Here is a 22,107-nt window from a genome sequence, read left to right as displayed (position 1 = left end):
AAGGGACCTTTAAATGTCATCTAGTCCAACCTGCCCACAAAGAACAGGGACACCTAAAGTTAGATCAGGTTGCCCTGAGCCTGCTCCAGCCTGACACTGAATGTCTCTGGGGATGGGACACCCACCACCTCTCTGGGCAACCTGTTCCAGTGCCTCACCATCCGGATGAGAAGAGTAGCAATGACACCAACATTTTATAAATTACAGATCATAACCTCATAGCAACTGAGCTGCAATTGGTCCTCCCATGACGCACTTCCTTTTTAGTGGCTTCAGTTGAAAGACCGAGCGTGTTGGTGAACACAAGACCCCATAAAATTCTGCAGATGACCACCAGTTCAATACAACTTAGAACCAATGAGCTAGAATTTACACTCAGAAAATGCTGCCTAAATATTCATTTGACAGTGCTTGAAGTGAGATTTGTACAGGGAAGTTCATGGCATGGAGAGAAGTATGGATGAAGAATTACTGACTGCGAAAGTTCTGATTTCTTTCTCAGAGACCACTGAAATCACCCCTAGGATATTTATGCCAGCCAAGAAATGTATCCAGAACACAGCAGGTCAACTTACAGCAGCAAACTCCAATAAGAAAAGATTTTAGAGGAAAAACAGGTAGTCAGTGTCCTCTCACTGATGGCAAATGCTAAGAACTTTACAAAAAATAAACTCTGGCTTGTGATGATGAGTCATTACACTCAGTTACACACAAACAGACAACTACTTCTGGAGACACAAGCCATTTTTCAGGACTCCTACCCTGTGTCCCATCTGAAAACGTGCCCTGTGGGCAAGGAGTACAGGAAGATGAGGCATTGCTGTAAAAGCCAGGGTTGCAGGGTGGACATTCCTTCCTCTCTCCAGAAGGAGGTAGGGTCAGTGCATCAGGGAGATCCTCTCTGCAGATCTTGGGTTCGATCCATTTGTACATGATCTGAGTCTGGAATGAGAAGACACTGAGCTCACATGATGGGTCAGAAAACTTTAGGACTGCATGCACCATACAAGGTCCCCCTTGTATATTAACTTAGGGTATTCCCAGTGTTTTATGCCAAATACAGACCTTGCACATCTGGGACAACAAGGGCAAAGCAGGGAAACACAAATGACTGGACTCACAAGCAATTTCAAGATTTCAGGTCTTAAAGAGCAAAGGAAAAAATGTGAAGCTTAAAGCAATTACTACAGTGCATGACTATCTAGTAGATATTATATATATATATATATAATGATTATATATATAGATTCCCATATAAATGTTTCCATGGAATGCTATTCTAACAAGTTAATAAAGAACCTACGCATTTTGGCCATAGCAACCTTAGACATAACTTTTCCCCAACAAAATCACTTTATCTGGAAGATATTTGTTAGCTGAGAATCATAACTTTTGGATTTTCTGCATAGTGGCCTATTCTTTGCAAAGAACCCAAGTTCTCACTGGTCATCTTCATCCAATTAGCAAAAGCCAAAAGCACACAGGAACTTCCCCAACTCCTCTCTAGTCCCTCTGCTTTACTTAATTTATGAATGCTGATATGAGTAGGTCTGTACCATAACCTATATAATGGTATTGCCTCACCACCTTCTCTTGTTGGCAACACAAATGAGATGAATCACTCACAGAGTTGAGATTTTAATTTTCATCTGGCTTAAGGTCAGTCCTTGAAAGGGTTTAATATCTCAAGATGAAAAGTAGCTGAGTGTCAGAGAAAACTAACTGGTAATAATTTAACCTGGCCAGAGCTTGCACTCTGGGTTCTTCCACATTTCCAACCCAGCAGCACAACCGGGGATCCTTGAGGCCAGAAGCATGAGTACACAGTACTGTTGGACTGCTCCCAGAGTCAGAGTGACATGGCTCTCTGCTTGCCTTGCTGTCCTCCTTGTCTCCTGTCTCCTCATTCCTTGTTGATCAGCCTTTCCTTACTGCTCCCAAACACTCCAGGATTTTTTGGAGTATTGCTGTTTAATTCAGCATTATCACGAGTGCTCACATTTAACATAAAAAAGGATAAGAAGCTAGCAAAGTACCTGTGTGGTTGCCCAGAGCCCAGACACACCATATACCCTAAAATAAAACTACTGCAACTGAGCAGAGAGAACAGGGTCAGACAGTACCCATAGTCACAGTGGTGAGGGTTTCTAAGACTGGGACTGAAGTGACCACCACGGGATTTTCAAAGCAGAAGATGAGTGAAAATCAATAGGAGTCAAGTGCATGAATCTCCCAAGGCCACTTTCTCATATGGTGTGGAGACAACAACCAGACATCCAGTTAAAAACATGGATGGTTATAGTAAGCCATGGGTCGATACACCTTTAGGCTGATGCTTTACAGCCACTGTTGACCTGGAGATGGCTGCAGAGTGAAGCCCTCATTGGACTGCATCAGAAAGAGAAAAGCTGGGGAGTAAAGCAAACCATGACTGATTTCCAGAGATACTGGATATGGTGAAAGCAGACCAGTATGCCACTGCATTGACGGTACATTCTTATTCCAACCTTAAGATGAACAGTGTTTGCTGAAAGACCCACTTTGCATTCTGATGACGTTCAGAGAAAGGAAGGGCCACTGAGGAGGCAGTAAGAGAGCCAGTGGTGGAAGTTTGCTCAGTACCAACGAGCCCTGAATTGCATGTGGCAGTTATGGGGTAATGTGTAGGAGGCTGCACTTAAATACTGTTGCTAATTCCTCAAGTCATTGCAAGAAGTTAAAAGAGCAAGAACCAGTGAGATAAGGACAGGTTGGAGATTCTGCCAGCTCTGGGACTAAATTCATGGATGCTTTATCAAAGCACATCACCTTTCAGCTGTATTTTGGAACTGGCTGAGCAGGAGACCTCAAAATAGTCCACACTGCCAGCAAAGATTAGGCCAACAACTCATAGGTGCTATAGGTTTTGTGTACTTTCTGTGCCATGCAGATCTGAGAAATATGGGAAATATGGAAATATGGGAAATATGAAGAAGTGAAACAGGCTTGACCACGTGCCCATGTGGGTATATTCCAGTATGTGGGAGTTTCTTCTCCAAGTTTCACCAAAATCCCTGTGCAACTGCTGGAACAAAGGGCAGGAGAGCTCTAAAGCCAGGCCGCTCCACCAACAGGACCTCCTATGAGAGACTCATTAGATTCTGAAGGAAATAACCACTGAGAGTTCAGGCTTTTCAAGGCATCCCAGAAGGCAAGCACATTACCTGCAGTTAGGCTGTGCCGCAGTACATGAACACAATAACCAGGTTATGTCTATATTGTTATTTAAGCAGATTGTGGACTACTCTTTGACACTGAAACCAAGGGGCACGTCACATTTTAAACACCCTTCCACTCAAAACTGGTGTGGCCGTGCCCAGTGCTCCTGTGCCATGTCAGAACCTGAATTATGCCTAAGCACTGCTGGGACAAAGCATGTTAACATAAGCTTATATTTTTCCAGAAAAGACAATAAACAACAGAACAGGATTTATTCTGGGATACCACTTCAGCCCGTGCTCCAAACTTCAGTTTTATGAGCACACAGGCAGAACCAGGGACCCAGTCAGACTGATCACAAAAGTAAGGAGCTTAGCATTTCATTACAACAGATCTTTTAAGCAGGCATGAGATAAGCAAATTCTTACAGAAGGATAAAATGGAAATGGATACTGATGGAGAAAGCAGCTAAAGGGCACACCAGCAGCCTCAGAGAGATTCAGTTCTAGAAGCAAAATTGGGATAGCAATCGGGTAAGAGATTCCTAAAAATCTTGTTTTCAAATTTAAACATCACAGAAAGCTCAAAGAAATTGTAAATAATATCAGGCTTTTTACTTACTTTTCCTTCCTTATCGCACGGGGTGTGGATCTGGAAAAAGTCTTTGTTTGTGCATGGAGGACGCTCTATACATGCACTGGATCCCTCTTCTAAAAAGAAAAATAGTCTTATAGCAGGTGCTATGGTTGGTAACTGATTCTTCAACAACTTTCTTACAAGATAATCACAAGAAAGAAAACTGGAGACATTTTGACTGTGAAAAATGGATTTTGCTCATGTTTCACGATCAGCAGCTAATCACTGCCGGGAAGACTTGAGATGTATCATATCATCCAGCCACAAAGGCAGGAATGGGCCAGGAGATAATTTGGGAATGAGATTCCTAGAAACACAAGCCTGAAGGCAGTGATGAAGCCAATACAGGAACCATCCACCAGTAACGCAAGTTACCACGAGAGGGCACAGCACACCATCAGAAAGTGGGCTCCCCGAGGGATCGAAAAAGATCTCAATCCCTTCACATTAGCAGTTGTTGCTTTGCCCAAGACTGCAGCCTGTTATGTACAAAAGAGTCCTCTGCAGCTTTTGGGAAGCTCCACCTTCATTTCCATTCTTCAGATCAACTGGAGACTAAATTTTGTTGTTGGATAATTCTCATACCTGTATAGCGAAACACACATTGGATATTCACTCTCTCAATCCCATCTGATTTATATACCTGCATAATAGATTTCTTCTTTACACTTGGTGCACTCTTTAGCTCCTTTCTCAGAATAAGTATTTCTTGGACACTCCTGGCAGCCAGATGAACCTGGTTTGTCACTGTAAGTACCAGGCTTGCATGGGAAGCATTCAGACGTATATGCGACGCCTGTAAGGTAATTTGCAGGTGAAACAAAATACAGAGAGGTGCGCTCTACCAACTACTAACAAGCTGTGTATCTGGGAAAACAAGCCATTACACAGATTTAAAATCAGAGTCTTTAAGCACTCTAAAAATGTTGGTTGTGCTGAATCTCAATTAATCTTTGCTCAGTGCAAGTCTTGACGCATGTAAGAATCTTACAGAGTACTCCAAGCTTGATCACCCTTAGAGAAAGGCACCAAAGAGCAATTCCAGATTAAATGAATTAATTAAGTAGTAATTTAACTATCACTGTTATTATAAAAGTGTCAGTCTATTTTTCACTGTTTCCCTCCCTTCGCTGTTGAGAGGCTCAACAATAAACACGGTCTATTTTATTACAGAAAATCTCTTTGCTCCTTCCCTCTTTCTTGTAACAGGAAACTACCTCGTTCCTTTCCTCTCTCTGCTTGCCAAGCTAGTCGTCTCCAGTAGATGGCCTCATGTACCAGCTAAATTCATTGTTCAGACTTTTCCCTGACAGTCAAGTTTTGATGTTCTGTTTCTGTGCGTTAAAACAAGAGGAAAGGGACAAGGGGGCTAAAAAAGCCACTTCGGTGTTGAGGTCATACCAGTAAAAATAGCACTTGTCAAGCACCACGACAAAAGAATAAGATAATACCTAAGAGGCAAATATCTCTTACCTTCAATTGTGATGTTTTTCACCAGAACTGGTTTTACCACTTTGGATCCCATGAGAATCCCTGTTGTTCTCCAGTATAGTATGTTACTACCTGATTTCAAGGTTACCTGCAATAATATATAAGACAGTTAGTTTGTATCCCCACACCAAGAAACATCTTATTTCTCTCTTCTGTTGCTCCATTTTTGTGCACCCAAGCAGCAATTCAAGCTTTTCCTAATCTGCCGAATGAGACAAGAAGTAATGGAGAGACAACTAGACTGATGCTGTGGAAACATCTTTGAAAAGTGCTAAAGTGGATGTAATAAAAAAGCTGCTCAGCACTCCAGTTATATGGAAAAACACCAAGAGCTGCTTCTGACTGTGTTGTAAATAGAACTGGGAAAAGTTGTATTGTACCTACCACTGCACTGTAAGTTGCTTTCTGTCAGCGCAGCAGTGTTGGCCTGAAAGTGCTGTGTCTTTGTATGATAATCCTCACCCAAGAAAAGGGTCTGGGATATTGAGATTTAAAGCAGTGCAGTCCTGGCAGGACCACAAATCTTTCACTCGGGATAAAGAGTCCAAAAACTCAGCAAAGGGAGACACAGAACACTATATCCCCCACTTCCCAGGCAACCTCAAGCCAGGGGAGAGCTGGGTTACCACAGCCAAAGCTGGACCACATGAGCCAAACATCGTGCTGTGTGGTACAGAGATGTTGAGATGCAACAGACCTGGCATGCTGAAAAAAGAGGCCACAGTGAGTGGAAGAATGGGACCAGAGAAGCTGGCAGGATTTGCAGCACAGACTCAAGGGGAGCCAGAACAGCCATCTCACCTGGCTCATGTCTACATTTCAGCTGGGCGTTCAAGCCACCCTCATAGTCAGTGGAGGCATGTGTGCTTTCCAGACAACAAGCCCAAATGGCATCATCTTCCATTCAGCTGCAGTTTGCATCTTCTGGTTCATTTAAGCCAATGGCCTGGTCCTGGATCCACTTCTCAGTCTGTGCACTTACCCCTTCTGACCCAGCTCTCTCACCTCCAAACATGACTCACGGGAGGCTTGCACCTGAGATACAAGGTGCTGCCAACTAGAGCTGGCTCAGGAACACAGTTTATCCTCCAGGAAGATAAGCAGACAACAGAAAACAGAGTGGGGTGTTCTCCATGCCAATAAAAAGCCTTCTTGTTCTGGCATCATGTCATCTACATTGGGCCTTTGCTGTCATAGCTCTGGGAACTGGGGTAAAAGGGCCTAGTGAAAATCAGGCATCAGTATGAGCTAATGAATCTGCACATGGTCTGTGCACCAAGCAAGCTCAGCTGGCTGGGCCACAGGCCAAGGGAAAGGCTGATTTTCCCAACGTGAGCATTCATGTTTGCTACAAGAGCCACTTCGGTGCTGCCAGCTTGCTTTTTAGCAGGGTAAGTTGGAAAGCACAAGCTGGCTGCATGCACTTGGGAACAAAACACCAGCCCCGCCTGCCTGCACATCACACACTATGCTCATGGCTGCATGGCAGGGTCTCATGAGCAAACAAATGTTGTAGAAGATTTCAATTACCATCGTGTCAAGTCACCATGGCATGTGGATTTGCACAAATCTGTTTAGCCTCATAAACACAACACTTGATTAAGGGAAATCAATAGAAATTCTTGCATGTCTATCATTTGATTTGGGATCAGCCCCTTAGAGATAGCAGTGGCTCTGTCCACAGCAGCAGGCAAATGGTGCTTCTTCATATGTATTCACAGGATCTGATCCTTCCTTGTTCAGAGGAAATTACAGTCATTGATAAATGGAAAATATATATATATTAGAATGATTTTTTACTCACAGAATGAGAGCCCCATTCCCCATTGTCTGTCAGCTTCACCCATTTGTCTGCTGTGGACTCCATCTCTTTGCACTGGTCATTCTGTATCTGTTAATTAAAAACACAAGATCAGTGATCACAATCAGATACGTCTCTCAGTCACCTTAATGATTGCTGGCTGGGAATGATAAGATTCAGCTTTGTTCCTGTTGCCTACATATTTAGGACAGCAGCTACGGGGGGGGGGGGGGGGGGGGGAACTTTCAAAACTTGCTATCAACCTCCACTGACAGCATTACTGGTGCAGATGAAAAAAAGGGCAGGAGGAGCCATGTCCTCTCACTGTCAGGTCAGATTTGGATGCTGATCATCTTGTCTTGGCTGCTTCTGCCTTCTCCCAAACCCTAAAAGTCCCAGTTCTCTCAAATCCAGTGGCTGTGGACCCCCAAATACTGTCAGGATTTCAGCAGGGATTGGCATGTGGCCTCAAAGCTTTCCACTCTTCTCATCGCTATCTTCTCTAAAGAAAAGGTACTAAGAAAGGCAATATTCAGCCTTTCTTCCAGCAGGGAGAAAGGTCATTTCAGGTGAACTTCAGTAGATCTGAGGTCAAGACTCTTCCTCAAAGTTGCTTCACATCTTGCCTGAAGTAAGTCATATAACTCCATATCTTCACACTTAATTCTCATCTAGACCCACAGCACTGAAGCAAAATGGGGAGAAGCACTTTCCTAATGGAAGGCAGAGATCTAATTATCTTACACAGTCTCTGCCTCAGCATCTTTGTGCCTGACTTCCTGTATGGAAATTGGAGATAGTACAGTACCTTGTCACAAGAATCAAAGGTCTTTATTATGTAAAAAGGCCTGGGAAGGGAAGGCTGTAGAAGCACTGAGCATTTAACAAGAAGTATCCACACTTGCATCCCATATCAGAGGATATCTCTTTGTTTACCCTCAGACCAACAGTGCAAGAACCTGGCTGCTCCCAATCTACCCATCAACCAGTTTGTATTTGGGCTTGTTACTGCCCTGGCCCAGGTGCAGAATGTTGTACTTGGCTTTGAGGTTTGCAAAGGCCCACCTCTCAAGCCAGCCAAAGTCACTCTGGATGGCGTACCTTCCCTGCATTCCATCCCATCCATTAAATATACTTCTGCAAAAAAAATAAACAAGAAAGAGCTTTTGGAGGAGTTCAAATATGGTTTCCCTGAAGTACTGGGGATCACCAGACGTTATCTACTTGGGCATTTCTGCAAAAGGCTGCAACTTCACTGAGAAGGAAATGACAAATGTAAAGACGTGAATCAGTGGGACATGGTCAAAAGTAACAAAAAGCCATTTTCAAACCTAGCACTCAGAGAACCAATACATTTGTTCCTTTGTGGAAGCAAATCAGTCAGGCATTAAAGCAACTGGATCTAGGATTCATGACCTTGTTACATTCATCTCAGAACAGAATGAAGAAGGGTAGACTGGGGCAACCACACTACACTGCACAGCTCAGGGCTGTGAAACCACTGGCTTCCCAGACCCCGACCAGTTCATCCACGTAGGAAGAGCAAAACACCTTTCCCATGCAGATCCCATCAGATCATTTTAGTAATTTGGATCCAGTGTGGTGGAAGCCCAGCCAGGCTGTTGGCATTTCAGACCTATGCAAAAGCTGGCTTTGCTGCTCTTTTCTGGATTGAAATTTTGCAAGGTTGGGTTCATCATAAAAAAGGTCTTACGAAAAATTCAAAGAAGATGTTGTTGTCAATATATTGATATTCAAAGAAGACAGAACCGGACTTCTTCAGGTGCACGGCGTAGATGAGAGAAACTGTACAATCATCCCTGTTTGACTCGATGTAATTCCCTCGTGGTGTCCATGAAGAGCTGGTAAGTACAAACAAAACAAGCCTCAGCTCAGATCATAGGCACCAAGGAGACTTTTCTTACAATACAGTACAAAAATGTACTAATGCAACAAAGAACCCCAAATCCCACAGTAGCTAAGTGCAGTGGATTTATAGCTTTATTACTGGGGAGCATTTTATTTTTCACTTAAAAATAATATTTATCATTAAAACTGCGTATGGGGACAGATATGGTGCTAGAAATTTAGGATCCAATCTATACAGGAAAGGTTTGTTAACAACAGGTCCAACACACTTTCAGTCATATTCAGAAACAGCCCTCTGCAGCCATTGTGGGTCTCTAAATAGGCTGTGAAAGTACCTTTTAGTCACATTTACTACACCATAACCTTGGAGCTTTCCAGTTACAAATAAGCACAGCTCCAGGCTGGTCTTAGGCTCACAATCTGCTGATGAGTCCAAGGAGACCATGATTACAGCAAAGAAATGGCTAAAAATTTTGCTTCTCAGTCAGTCTCGCTTGACATTACTGGGGCTGTTTGCCCTCTTGGAGAGTTCAGGTAAATCATTAAGCTTACTTACTGCAGCTGAGAGGGACAAGGTAACAACAACAGGGCTTTGCAGCACCTGCAGCATTCCCTGTATCTATCCCTCTCACTGTATTGAGTGGTTTTATATGGATTTTCAGTTCAGACAGACAAATAATTTCCCTGTATGTTTACGGAACTGAGCTTTCCCTAATGGCATTGCTTTTGCCAAATCCCAAACCTTAAGGACTCTCAATACTGTTCCCAAGAGAACACCTTAGAAAGGCCACACCACTTCACTAGTGGATCAACCATTTACTACAACATAAATGGCATTTAAAGCATTCCCAAAATTCACACAAGACAAAATCCTCTCTCTCACCAGATGTGTCTACACCACATCTGTGCCCAAGGTAGGACCCCTCTTCCAAATGCACACTAAGTGCTGAGAAAAGACCTGCAGCATGTGGGCCAGGAGCATTTTAAACACAGGCTCATCACTGCTGCATAACCCAGACACACACATAACTTCTTACTTGTTGCAGCTGTTGGCTTTATTCTCAACAGAGCCCACTGCTGTGTCCATGAATGTCGCCACATTGGAAAATCCTGCTGGAAGCTCGTCCCACTCATCAAACTTGATCCCACTGCCCAGCGAATAGGTCCCCTCAGCACATTTGCTGCACACCTGGTTCTTCATCTCCAAGTACTCACCAGAGGCACAGGAGAAAGCTAGGGAGACAATCATTTCCAACATATTAATGAAAAAATCACAATTAATTTCCATTAATTCTTTGCCACCTAATTAATTAAGAGTGAGCTGAATGGAACCAAATGGGAATGTCCAGATCTCAGGAACACAGTGGGTGAACCCTCAACAAAGGCTATAAAATGCTGATGCTCTCTTGTGTCTACTTCTTCACTGGTATGGTGGCACTGGAACCAAATCTCGGATGACGGCTGCTGATTCACAGCTTGTCTCCACTGGCAAAACATGATTTAGAAATGAAATCTCTAGCCACAAACTGTTCTCAAAGGCAATTTGTGAAAGTGAAAGCTTGTAATAGAGTTTTTCTCACTCTCACTCACTTACTTGCTACACCTTGAACTCAATTAAAATTACTGGCACCTGAGAGGCAGAGCAGACTCGTATTACCCACCTTTATGGTAGCGTCCCATTGAGCGTAATGTAACACTATAAATCTTGGCTGAGAGCTGAACACCTAATCCACAACTCTCTATATTTCTCATGGACAGACAACAAACCCTTGGACATCTTGCCTGATCATAGAATCGTTAATGCTGGAAAAGAGCAGTAGGATCACCTAGTCCAATCATCAACCCATTACCACCAACCACACACACTAAACCATGACACTCAATCCAACATCCTTACCCTTTTCTTGAAAACCTCCATGGATAGGACTCCATCACCTCCCTGGCAGTCTGTTCCAATGCCTCACCACTCTTTCTGAGAAGATATCTAAACATAACCACCCCTAGTTTAACTTAAAGCCATTACCTCTCATTCTATAGACCAGTCAAGACCACATCTAAGAAAAGAGGTTGACTGTAGCAGTATTAGGATGCTGAGAAAATACATACTGGTTACCAGTACAGCAAACTGTACTGGCAGTACAGACAGTAGTTAAACATATGTAACTAGGGAAAGAATAATTTAGAAAACATGTTCACAAAGTGATAATCCCACTCTCTTCCAGCCCTGCACTGCATCACATCCTCTCTGATACTGAATGCCCTGGATGGAAACCAAATGAGCACTTTCTGCAGCATTTATCTCTTGTGTTGCTGGAGGGTTTACAAACTCAACTCTGCCAGTCTAGCCAAATTAGGACTCAGAGCATATCACACAACTCAGCCCAAGAAATGCTGGGAACTCTTACTGAATGTTTCATGTGGCTACATTGTGTAGTGGCAGACATTCCATAAACTCACTTTAAGAGACATAGACTCACAGTCTGAGAAGCTGTAGGACTGCTATCCGAAGTGGTGAAAACTGGCCCAAAACAACTGACACCAGCTGAAGCTGCAGCATATGTGGTTTTATGGATGTGCTGACGTATATCTAACTGCAGAAAAAACTTGTTTGATTGTTAAGTACTTTGATAAAGATGTGTCTGCGTAACAGCAATTTCCACCCATACTCAACCTCCAGCTCAGGCTCCCATTTCTGAGCTGGCTCCCAATGCACTCCTTTGTCTAATTGCCCTTGACAGGCAACACTGGAATGCAGATAAAAGGTCCATTTTGATCGAAAGCTCTGCCAAAGGGTCATTATCTCTTCTTGGTCATATTGACATGCTCTCAATCTCAACTAGTGCAAGTCAAGTCAACAAACCTGCTCCCCTAACCCATCAATCATGAGTGACAAACAACGAAGGAAAGTGGAATGAGCCAGCAGAGCTTGTGCTGGGATGTATGCATTCTGAAGGAGTCCAGAGAAAAGCAGCAAGCACTTTCCTATGTGTCTGCCTGAAGTGAGACCACCTACTATACAGCCTTTTACATGCATAATGGTGTCCCTGCTTTACTGTCCACTGTTTTAGCACTGTTGATAAATCCTGCCCTATTTTTCTCTTGGAGGTTGCAGAGAGAAACCATTAGGAAGGGAAATAAAAAAGCAAGCTCTTTTATGACATTCAGATCCTTCAACAGCTCCAGCCTTTTATTAAAGAAAGTTCAACTGCAAGAAACTGAGCGCTGCTTAACCACACATCCAGATTTGTGAATTTTGAATAAGAAGTCAGTAATCAAGGGAATCTTGCCATCGTGAAGGTGCAATAAACAGCACTCCTCAACTGGAATGAGGCTGATTATTACTTGAACTGAATGAAGATCTTTTAACTCCTTGCAGCCTGATCATTAATAGAGAGAGAAAAAAAGTGTTCGAGAATTCAAACTGGCTGCTGCAGACTACACTGTCATCCACTGCTCACCTCCCATGTGAGAGATGAACCTTTTTAGGTGGGAAATTACCTTCTTTCTATTTTCAAAGCATCACATTTAAAAGGCTGCAGCACTTCCTGTCAAAACACATATATCTGCAAGCAAACTAGCTCTGAGCATGCCAGCTGCTTGCCAGGTTCAATTTGGGGCTGAACGTGGCTAATAGCAACAAGAACCACTTTAGACATGGGAACAGATGCACCATTTGGTCCCGTTCCAGGTGGTCGGTAGTAGGGGGATGGGGAGGAAAGATGGCATCTGCCAAGCAGTGTGATGTTCTCTTCTACAGCTTGCTCTTACAGCAAGCAGGGAGACCAACAGCTGTCTCAGCAACATCAATTGTCTCAGCAACATCAATTCAGGAGTCTGTCCCACTTGGAAGAGGGCACTCTGTGCCTGTGCCAAGAGGGATCCCAGAGAGCAGATGTGACTCATAGAATGGCTTCAGGAAACAATGGTGGGAATGTTAAATATAGCAGTTTGTGCCAGGTGGGTCCCATGAATGCTCACATAGGAACAGAAAGCACACCATACACAACTTTGTCAGGACTTATTGAACCACTATGAGGCTGAAAGTGACAGTTTCCCCGATTGCATCCTTACTGATGACAAGTTGTGGTGTCACCACTGCAAGCAAGAGTCCAAACTGCTGGGTGACTGGGGTGACGTAAATTTCTCATTAAAGAAAAAGTTCAAGATGCAGCCCTCAGTGGGTAAAGTGACGTGCACTTTTGGGATAGGAAAGGGGTGATCCTGCTATATTTCCTCGCATCCAAACAATCTATCCACTCTAACCACTACATCACAACACTGACTAAGCTGGAGCTCAAACTTCCAGAGTCAGTCCAGAGAAGAAGACAGACTATCTCCTGCAATACAATAACACCAGATCCCATTTCAGTTTAAAGACCATGGAGCACACTGCCAATCTTGTCTGGACTGTCCTACCGCATCCACCATGCAGTCGGGATTTGGCACCTTCTGACTTCCATCTGTTCAAGCCAGTGAAAGATGGACTGGGTGGGCAACATTTTCTTAGCAATGATGCAGTCACAGCAACTGTGAAACAGTGGGACACATCCGCTGGTGCAGATTATTACAAGCGTGACATGCAAGCTCTTGTTCATTGCTGATGAAAATGTGTGGCTAATAGTAGTGACTATGTTGAAAAATGTTTTGTGGCTGAAAATTTGCTCTATTGAATAGAATTACGTTCTTTCTACCTGTTGTAGTTTCCAAAGGAAAAAATAAAGTAAAATGAAGGCATTACTTTTAGAGTAACCTAATTATTTTGGGTGTATTGTCTCACTTGTCATCCTCTCTTGCTTCTGAGATTAATCTTCCTGCTTAGATATACCATTGGTGAACAACACCCACCCCTGGCCCAAGACACTTTGTTAAAGCATTTGATACTTCCTTTTTGGAGACAATATCTTTATTGAATAGTTCCTTTAGATGTATATGCTGTTTTGGAAAATAAAACCATGGCTGTTGAATCACGTAGGCAATTTTTAATTTTTTTTCCACAATCACTGATAGTGGAAAAGCTGATCAGCTGATCATCAAATGATCAGCTTTGGACATCACTGCCGTAAAGTACATCCTTGCTCCCCTTCTTCAACTGCAAGCTGCCATAGAATCATCATAGAATCATAGAATGGCCTGGGTTGAAATGGACCACAATGATCATCCAGTTTCAACCCCTCTGCTATGTGCAGGGTCGTCAACCAGCAGAACAGGCTGCCGAGAGCCACATCCAGCCTGGCCTTAAATGCCTCCATCCACAAGCTCCTTGGCAACCTGTTCCAGTGCTTCACTACCCTCTGGGTGAAAAAATTCCTCCTAATATCTAACCTAAACCTCCTCTGTCTCAGTTTAAAACCATTCCCCCTTGTCCTATCACTGTCCACCTTTGTAAACACCCATTCCCCCTCCTGTTTAAACATTCCCTTCAAGTACTGGAAGGCCACAATGAGGTCTCCGGGGAGCCTTCTCTTCTCCAAGCTAAACAGTCCCAGTTCCCTCAACCCTTCCTCATAGGAGAAGTGCTCCAGCCCTCTGATCATCTTAGTGGCCCTCCTCTGGACCCGCTCCAAGAGCTCTGTGTCCTTCCTGTACTGAGGGCCCCAGGCTTGGACGCAGTACTCCAGATGGGGCCTCGCAAGAGCTGAGTAGAGGGGGGCAATCACCTCCCTCTCCCTGCTATTAATGCCTCCCTGTCCTATTAACCCTTTAAAATATCAGCTTGGGTGCAACATACCTACTGACAAAGCAATGCACACTGGGAAAAACAGATTTGATCTATTGCCTCTCTATTAAAAAATAAAAATAAAAATAAATTAAAAAAAAAAAAATTAAGTGAAAGGTTTTGTTGTGGGTTGCACAGGGAACCAGCCTCAGTCACAAAGCGTTCTGTAAGGTACTGCTAGGTAGACACACGCATCCACACACATCCATACATGCATGCAATAAAGCTGACACAGATTTACTTCATGAAAAATTAAAGAAAGCTACAGTGCTAGCAGTCACAAAAACCATTGTGTAAGTCTTGGCAAACAGACCTCACTCCATTCTTTAAAAGGATTACAAGTCACCTAATAAAGGTGACCTTGTGGATATAATAGACTTCAGCTTTCCAGAACAATTAACTAAGTTTGAAATGTTATTCTGACAAAAAATAAAATTAAAAAAAAGGTAGCACCACACAATACCAGCAAAGCACAGCTTAAATGGATTAAGAAATGCGTGAGAAACTGATCTCAAACAGAGCTTTCAGTGAGAGATCACCGCCAAGCAGGGAGGATGGAAGCAGTTTTGCCTGCCATGGCACTAAGTCACGTTTTTATCAGTGTTCTGCAGAAAAGGAACAGTATTGAAACTGGCTTATGAGAGACTGAGTGGTAAGTCTGAATCTGCTGGATCCCAAGCCAACTCCAAGTCAAGGAGCCAAAGCACTACTTGCAAAAGGCGGAAATGTGTCCCAGAGAGCAGAAATCTGAAGGCTGGAGTGGACCCACCATTTATCAGGAGCTTCCACTTTGTGCAAAAAGGTGCTAATGAGGTCTGCAAATAGATATATAGAGAGGTGGAAGTAACATGTAGAATGAAACCTGCATATCAGAGGCAAAAGGGTTGTTCCAATACAAAATACAGTCCTACTTCTGCATTTTTAAAGGGGACGGGGAGAGGGGGGGAAGAAAAACTAAAAACAAACAAACAGAACTTTAAATGCTTTCAAAATTAGGGATAATGTCTAGTTTATCTAACTAGTTTATCTAGTTTATTAGGAAATGTTTAGTTTACCAAAAGAAAATTGAGAGTCAATTTGATAAACATATAAATAACTCTAGAGGGAGAAGACATAGGACCCCACCAGACTCTCTAATCAATCAGAGGACTACACAAGAAGAGCTACCTTCTGAATGCTAAAGCCAGACAAATTCAATCTCGAAACAGAATGCACGTTTTTAATAGCAAGAATAACTGATCACTATAACAATCTGGCATGATATGTGATAGACCCTCTGTCTCTCAAGTAGTTTATACCATAACTGGACATCATAAGGAAGAAAAACTCACCCCAAATTATCAGCCACATCACTGATATAACAGGATGCACGTTAATGACCTGCGAGGTCAAACTACTGAAATTAATTAATACCCCTCCTCTTAAGCTCTGTGAGTCAAGAGTGATGGTATTGTACCCCCTCCCGGGACATGCCATGAACATTGGGAATGCTGAATTGGGAGCACAGCCTCCTGCATAATTGCTTCCAAGGAGCATATGCAATACATCACTTTTTCAGATCTGACAGAACATTGGAATCATTTTGCAGACATAGAAATGATTCCCCGGAGGGCAAAAGAAACCATAAGCAGGCTTGCCTCACTTGCTCTTTGACTGCAAGGCTCCGGGGTCATGTTCTGCATTTTAGTACAGCTGCGGCCCTCCCAGTGATTTCAATGGACAAAGTCAAATTTGTTCATCATGTTTCTGTTCTAGTGAGTGATCCTAACAATTTCACATTGCTGTCTTATGCTAGTCACTGAACAGAGCTGGACTAACAAGAGTAGATGCTCACATATATACCGCTCCTTCTGAGGTTCAAACCTGCCTCTCATGTCAAGTATCTCTCAGATACTGCTATCCTATAAGATGCATATTGTGGGATTTCACTGGAAGATAAATCAGAGCTGTTTCAATAGCCAGTATCCTCCAACCCCAAATCTACAACATACTCAACTGCTTCCCTCCCTTATGCAGCCCTGCATCACGCCTTCCCTCAGCAAGTTTGACATCCCACACAATTTGGGCCCAGTAATTCCCTCTCCATTGGCCTTCTCAGCAGACATTCCCCTTCAGACATTTCTAAGTTGTGATACTTAAAATTATTTCAGCTATTTTGAGTGCAGGCATGTTTGCATGCTTTCCTTCCCCTCGCTCACAATACATTCCATTAAAAAACAGAAACAACATAGGACTGGATTTTGCCTGATTATAACATTAGAAAGGGTAGCAGTGGATCAATTCTACCTAAATCAGTGAAAGCACACACAAAGATAACCTCAAACTCTGGCTTTCCAGCCCTCTCCCTCCATTTGTTTGCTCTTCATTCAGAGCCCAAATCACTGGGCTTGAGGTGCAATGCTGTCAACTTCCGCAGGCAGACTGAGCTCAGTTATCTTAGCCTCCCATAGGTAAAGGAAAAAACTGTAGCTGAGAAAAACAATATGAGGTTGGCAGCAGTTGTCCCTCCAAACAGCTGCTGGGTTCAACAGATGCATGCCACAAACCTAGGAGGGAAGATGTGACCACGGAAAAGCAAACTGAGCCATCTGTTCAGTGCCACTTTAGGACACTGAAATCCACACACCATGGAACCAACACCCAACCACGTTACAGGAGGAGTAGAAAAAAACAAAGGAAGAAAGGAACTCGTTGCTTTATTATTAATGTTTCCTATAATCTCAGCCAGCTTCAGACTGTCTTCCATGAATAATTTATATGAGGCTTCTCCAATAGGCTGTGAATAATTGATGTTGGTTTTCTTCAGTCATTATTTCCCAATGTGTTATCAGGAACCAGGCCGAATCTTAATTTAAGGAAAAACTCTGTCAAGCCTTCTTTGGACTTGAACTGCGATCACACTGAAAGTGGAGATAACCTGGAAAAGAGTAACTTCTGTGGAAGGGGAGCTTCCTTTTCTTAAGCGTAAATATTTTTTCTTTTTATCCAAGAAATGACAAAATAAATCAATGTTCTCTCCAGTTGTTCTCTTTGATAGGAGCAGTGCCACTTTCCCCATCTGGTTTGGCATATGGGAGAGTTTATTACCGCTTTTATTTCATTGGATGGGTACTGTCAGCTGTGGTTTTGGAATTGGATTATTCAGCTAATTCATGAAGGAGTAGAACATAGAGAGAAAGAAGACCGTCCTGTCCAAGAAGTTAGCAAACAGAGTTGTTGTTACAACAGTCACTCTAATTGCTCAGCAGTGGAAAAGTTGGGGAACACAGGAGGAAATGTACCTGGAGGTGAGTAACTCTCCATTCCCTATTGGCTGATGACACTGGGACTGTTTCAATTGCTCACCAACCAAAGCAGCTGGTGCAAATGGTTTCTAATGATGTTTGATATGTCTTCTGCAATGGAGTAACAAACACAACCCAAATGTTACAGGAAATTTATGTCCTTCTGGTCTACCAACTGGAGACCAGATAGGAAACACCAAGAAATCTCAAAAGATCCTAAACAGCTATATTTGAGCAATTGCATTGAGCTTGAGGCATCCAGGGCCTGGATTGCAATTGGGCCTCAATTACTGACTCACATGAAAATGTCTACACCAAGCTACTTCCATCCTATTCAGCTGATGTGTCAAAATTTTCAGTGTGATCACAGTGTCTTTCTCACACATACATTCTGTTTGCCTCTCATACCTCAACCATAGCAAATCTTAAGGTCTTCCTGGTTTCTTTCCAGTTAAAATAGAAATCAGATTCAGAAGATTATGTGCCTAACTTGCTGAATTTTATTGTGTACAAATATAGAGCAAAGAAACCACCAGAAGATTCTAAGACCAATCTTCCCCTTGGAAGCCTCAGTACCCACATCAACACACAGGTCTCAGTAACTCTTCCTTGGGAATTAAACTCTCCGAGTTCAGTGCAAAGTCTTCAGACTTCTAAAACATTTATCTAAAAGGATCTTTGAAAAGTCAACAGTGTGATTTCTTCCCCAAAGACGCTTTATTGCCTGTGCACAGAGGAAATTAGCTCTTTAACAGTGATGCTTGAAAAGAAATGAAAATACACATCTGTTAGAGGGCCTTGCTAAATCATAGCCTTTCAGTAGCGGCTCTCAAGCTGCCACGCACGCCACTGCCAACTCAACATCATTACTTCATGACATCCTTGCATTAATTCCTTGGTGTTCATATCAGAGTCAGCTGTAGAGCCAGAATCATGAACTGTTTTCCTCTCTCACACATCTTTAACTGCTAGGTAGAACATAACAGGAAAAGGGACATATCTAAAGCATACAGAAAAATACCCAGATTCCCTTAATAATTATGCTCATAAATAATCCGGATTTTTGGCTTTTGGGTTTGAGAGAGCAACTTTCCATACACAAGGATGGACTCATATGTTGACAAGCAGCTTCATGAGGGCTGTTCAGCCAACAGGGAAGAAGAGAAGGCGTTAAAGTGAGTGATCTCAAACAAGGAGGAACGAGAGAATTTCTGAATACTTCTCTTGAACATTGCCTCAAAATAGCACTTTCCTACAGCTCAGGATACCCAACAACATCTGTCACCATACATGAGTATCTAAGTGTAAATGTCAGATCCAAATGACATGGTTAAACACCAGCAGCCATTAATAGCTTGACCTCATTATTTCTTCCAAGGTGAATACCAAAAGCAACAATATCTGAATGACATGAAAAATGAAGAAAAAAAATTAGTGCACCAAGGTTGATGAAGGCAAGATCTAGTGCTTTGAAGCCATGAGAAAAAATGAGGATAGATATACGCCTAGTCCTCAGAGCTATGCTGAAGTCACTATATTTGCTCTTCACAGCTGAAAGAGAAAGACATCCCAGTCATTTCAAATACCTTTAATGAGACCAAAAAATAATCCTCAATTAATATCAAATAACCTCTCTGATGACTTGTAGAATTTACGTATTTGCTTCAAGAGGTCATAACTCTGGACTTCCTTAGGCCTTTTGAAAAGTAGGTATTATATTCATATATTAAGACAAAAACTCTGTGGTGATAATTAATTTTTTGATTCCATAATAAATGACTTTGACATAACATAAATACACGCCATTAATAAATAGCACTGTTCACATTTGGGTATTTGTACATGCATTCACATCTATATGTAATGAGGCACTGGCACTGCTGCCCAGAGAAGCTGTGGATGCCCCATCCCTGGAGGTACTCAAGGCCAGTTTGGATGGAGCCCCTGAAAACTTGATGTGATGCAAGGTGTCCTTGCTCATGGCAGAGAGGTGGAAGCAGACGATCTTTAAGGTCCTTTCTAACACAAACCATTCAACTGTTCTATGATCTACACATACAATAACATAAACATCAGAGAAACTACTAAAACTTCTTGTTGCTATTTTCAAGTCTCCATCAGCCAAATTTCAAAATTCTAGATAAAAACCTGGATGTACAAATTATGTACCATGAAAACTACATAGAGTTTGCATGAATACAAGCACAAGTTGACAACGAACAGATACAAACCAACATTTTACATCAGATGGCTATAGCACAAGCATGCTGGCACTCCCAGATGTATAACATTCAGTTTATATCATCCATCCACACAGATGTGTACATGCATACATTATACATTAAAAAATTCACAGATGCCCACTGAATCCATGGGAATCAGGATCTGGCTCACCCCTTACTTGCTCAGGATACCCAATCTTAACAAAGATGGAGAGGATATCAAACTTTAAATGTTTCTATTAAGTTTAAAGTTCTACTATGTTTCCATTGCAAAAGCAGAACAGTAAAATCAAAACTCCTGCAGATCTCAGTTGCCTTAGAGGGTTATAAAACTTGCAAGTCTTAAAAAGGTCACTTGCCTTAATTGTGTTTAAAGTACACTGTAATTAGCAGAAAGATCCATATCTCCTCCTGTGTTTCCTAGGAGCAAATTATACAAGTTCGAATAAACTCAACAAACACAGCTCAGTAGCAATAAATCAGGACAAAATTTGTTCTTAGGCTCCAGTAAAGTCTACTGTAATTAAGGATACTGTGTTTTACAAAGGCAATGGAGTTACCACACGGTTACTATTCAGTGCACACTCGTACACCTTGTCTTAAAATGGAATCACATTTCTGATTTCAAAGAAGTTTCTTCTGCCTTAGTGGTACCAAGTAAGGGTGGAATTGTCTAAGCAGAGCCCTTAATAACTGCGTGGCATTGTATATGACTGAATTCTTTCATATTAACAATAATTTTGTGCCTCTTTCCTTATGAAAGCATTGTAACTATACAGCATATGGATGCTGATTCTGACAGTGACCTTAACAACCCTTTTATCGCTTGAACACAGGAAATTCAGCTCCCTTTGAAACTGTTCTATTATTTTCTGTACATTTTCATTATTACGCACAAAGCACCACTAAAATTAACAAGTATTTAGGAGATGAGGTACAGCTTCTTTTTGTTTTGGCTGGAGAAAACAAAACAAAACAAAAAAAACAGCTCATCATTTTGTGCAATGAGAGAGTTAATATTAAAAAGAATTTTAGGTCAAAATGTGAACCCTGTTAGCCCTTTTCACTGATGAAAATGGCTCTGAATAGATGTCTGGGTTGCACTGGAGTGAAGGGAGACAAAGAGAGGTTGGGAAAGAGACAAGGAGGAAAGGAAGGCTCTGAGTTCAGACATTTGAGTGTAAAACATGCAGCATACAGTCAGGCAGGCAAAAAAGCAAAACTATGAAACACTGCAGCATGGAGTCAGTGGGAACACGATACCAAATCCTGCTCCTACCATCAGGCCCCAAAAGGCCCCTATTAAAAACTACATGCAGCCCACACACCATAATGAACCACTTTCTGAGATACCAGCCTTACGGGTCTTCAGACTTACCCCCAAAAGCAAACTCCTCCCATTGACTGTCAAAAAGGTTTTCCATTTAAAAAGCCAAGTATACTGCTCTGATGGCAGTGATCCTTATCAGTTAAATTCTTTTGCTGCTATCAGATCTACAAGGAGATTAGAGCGAGACCTCTGGTAAATAAAAATGAGTGAGACCAAATCAGTTAAGCACACGGCCAATCATCAAGAAGTAACAGAGTGATTCAGACACTCCAAACCTCACTGATGGAAGGAGGCTCTCCATCCTTCCACTTTCTTCTATAGAATCATAAAGGTTGGAAGAGACCACTGAGATCATCTAGCTCAACCATCAGTCAAACACCACCACAACCACCAAACCCTCAATAAGATGCTTGCTGAGGATGCGTTAAGCATGAGGCAGGGATCCATGAAGAGTAGGTTCAGGAGTAACACATATTGCCTGCTAAGCTAGTCAAAATCCTTGTTGCATATTGCATTTCTGTCTTTCCAGAATTTCTTGCAAATTTGATGGGCCGGTGTCA

At 42.3% G+C, this 22,107-nt stretch overlaps 1 protein-coding gene across 1 annotated transcript in view; it reads right to left on the bottom strand.

Moving 5' to 3' along the window:
• ELAPOR2 (endosome-lysosome associated apoptosis and autophagy regulator family member 2) overlaps positions 1-22,107 on the bottom strand; it is an 89,744-nt gene that overhangs the window by 20,808 nt on the left and 46,829 nt on the right. Inside the window, exons 3-9 of the mRNA XM_072352063.1 lie at positions 10,033-10,228; positions 8,841-8,988; positions 7,130-7,216; positions 5,308-5,413; positions 4,478-4,630; positions 3,820-3,908; positions 762-942 (exon numbers count right to left, since the gene is read on the bottom strand). Coding sequence (XP_072208164.1) covers positions 762-942; positions 3,820-3,908; positions 4,478-4,630; positions 5,308-5,413; positions 7,130-7,216; positions 8,841-8,988; positions 10,033-10,228 — 960 coding nt within the window. The remainder of the gene's footprint in view (positions 1-761; positions 943-3,819; positions 3,909-4,477; positions 4,631-5,307; positions 5,414-7,129; positions 7,217-8,840; positions 8,989-10,032; positions 10,229-22,107) is intronic.

Source organism: Excalfactoria chinensis, chromosome 1, assembly GCF_039878825.1.
Source record: "Excalfactoria chinensis isolate bCotChi1 chromosome 1, bCotChi1.hap2, whole genome shotgun sequence".
In the NCBI taxonomy this organism is placed as follows: domain Eukaryota; kingdom Metazoa; phylum Chordata; class Aves; order Galliformes; family Phasianidae; genus Excalfactoria; species Excalfactoria chinensis.
The sequence above is the reverse complement of the archived record's forward strand: the minus strand, read 5'-3'. Positions and strand labels throughout refer to the sequence as shown.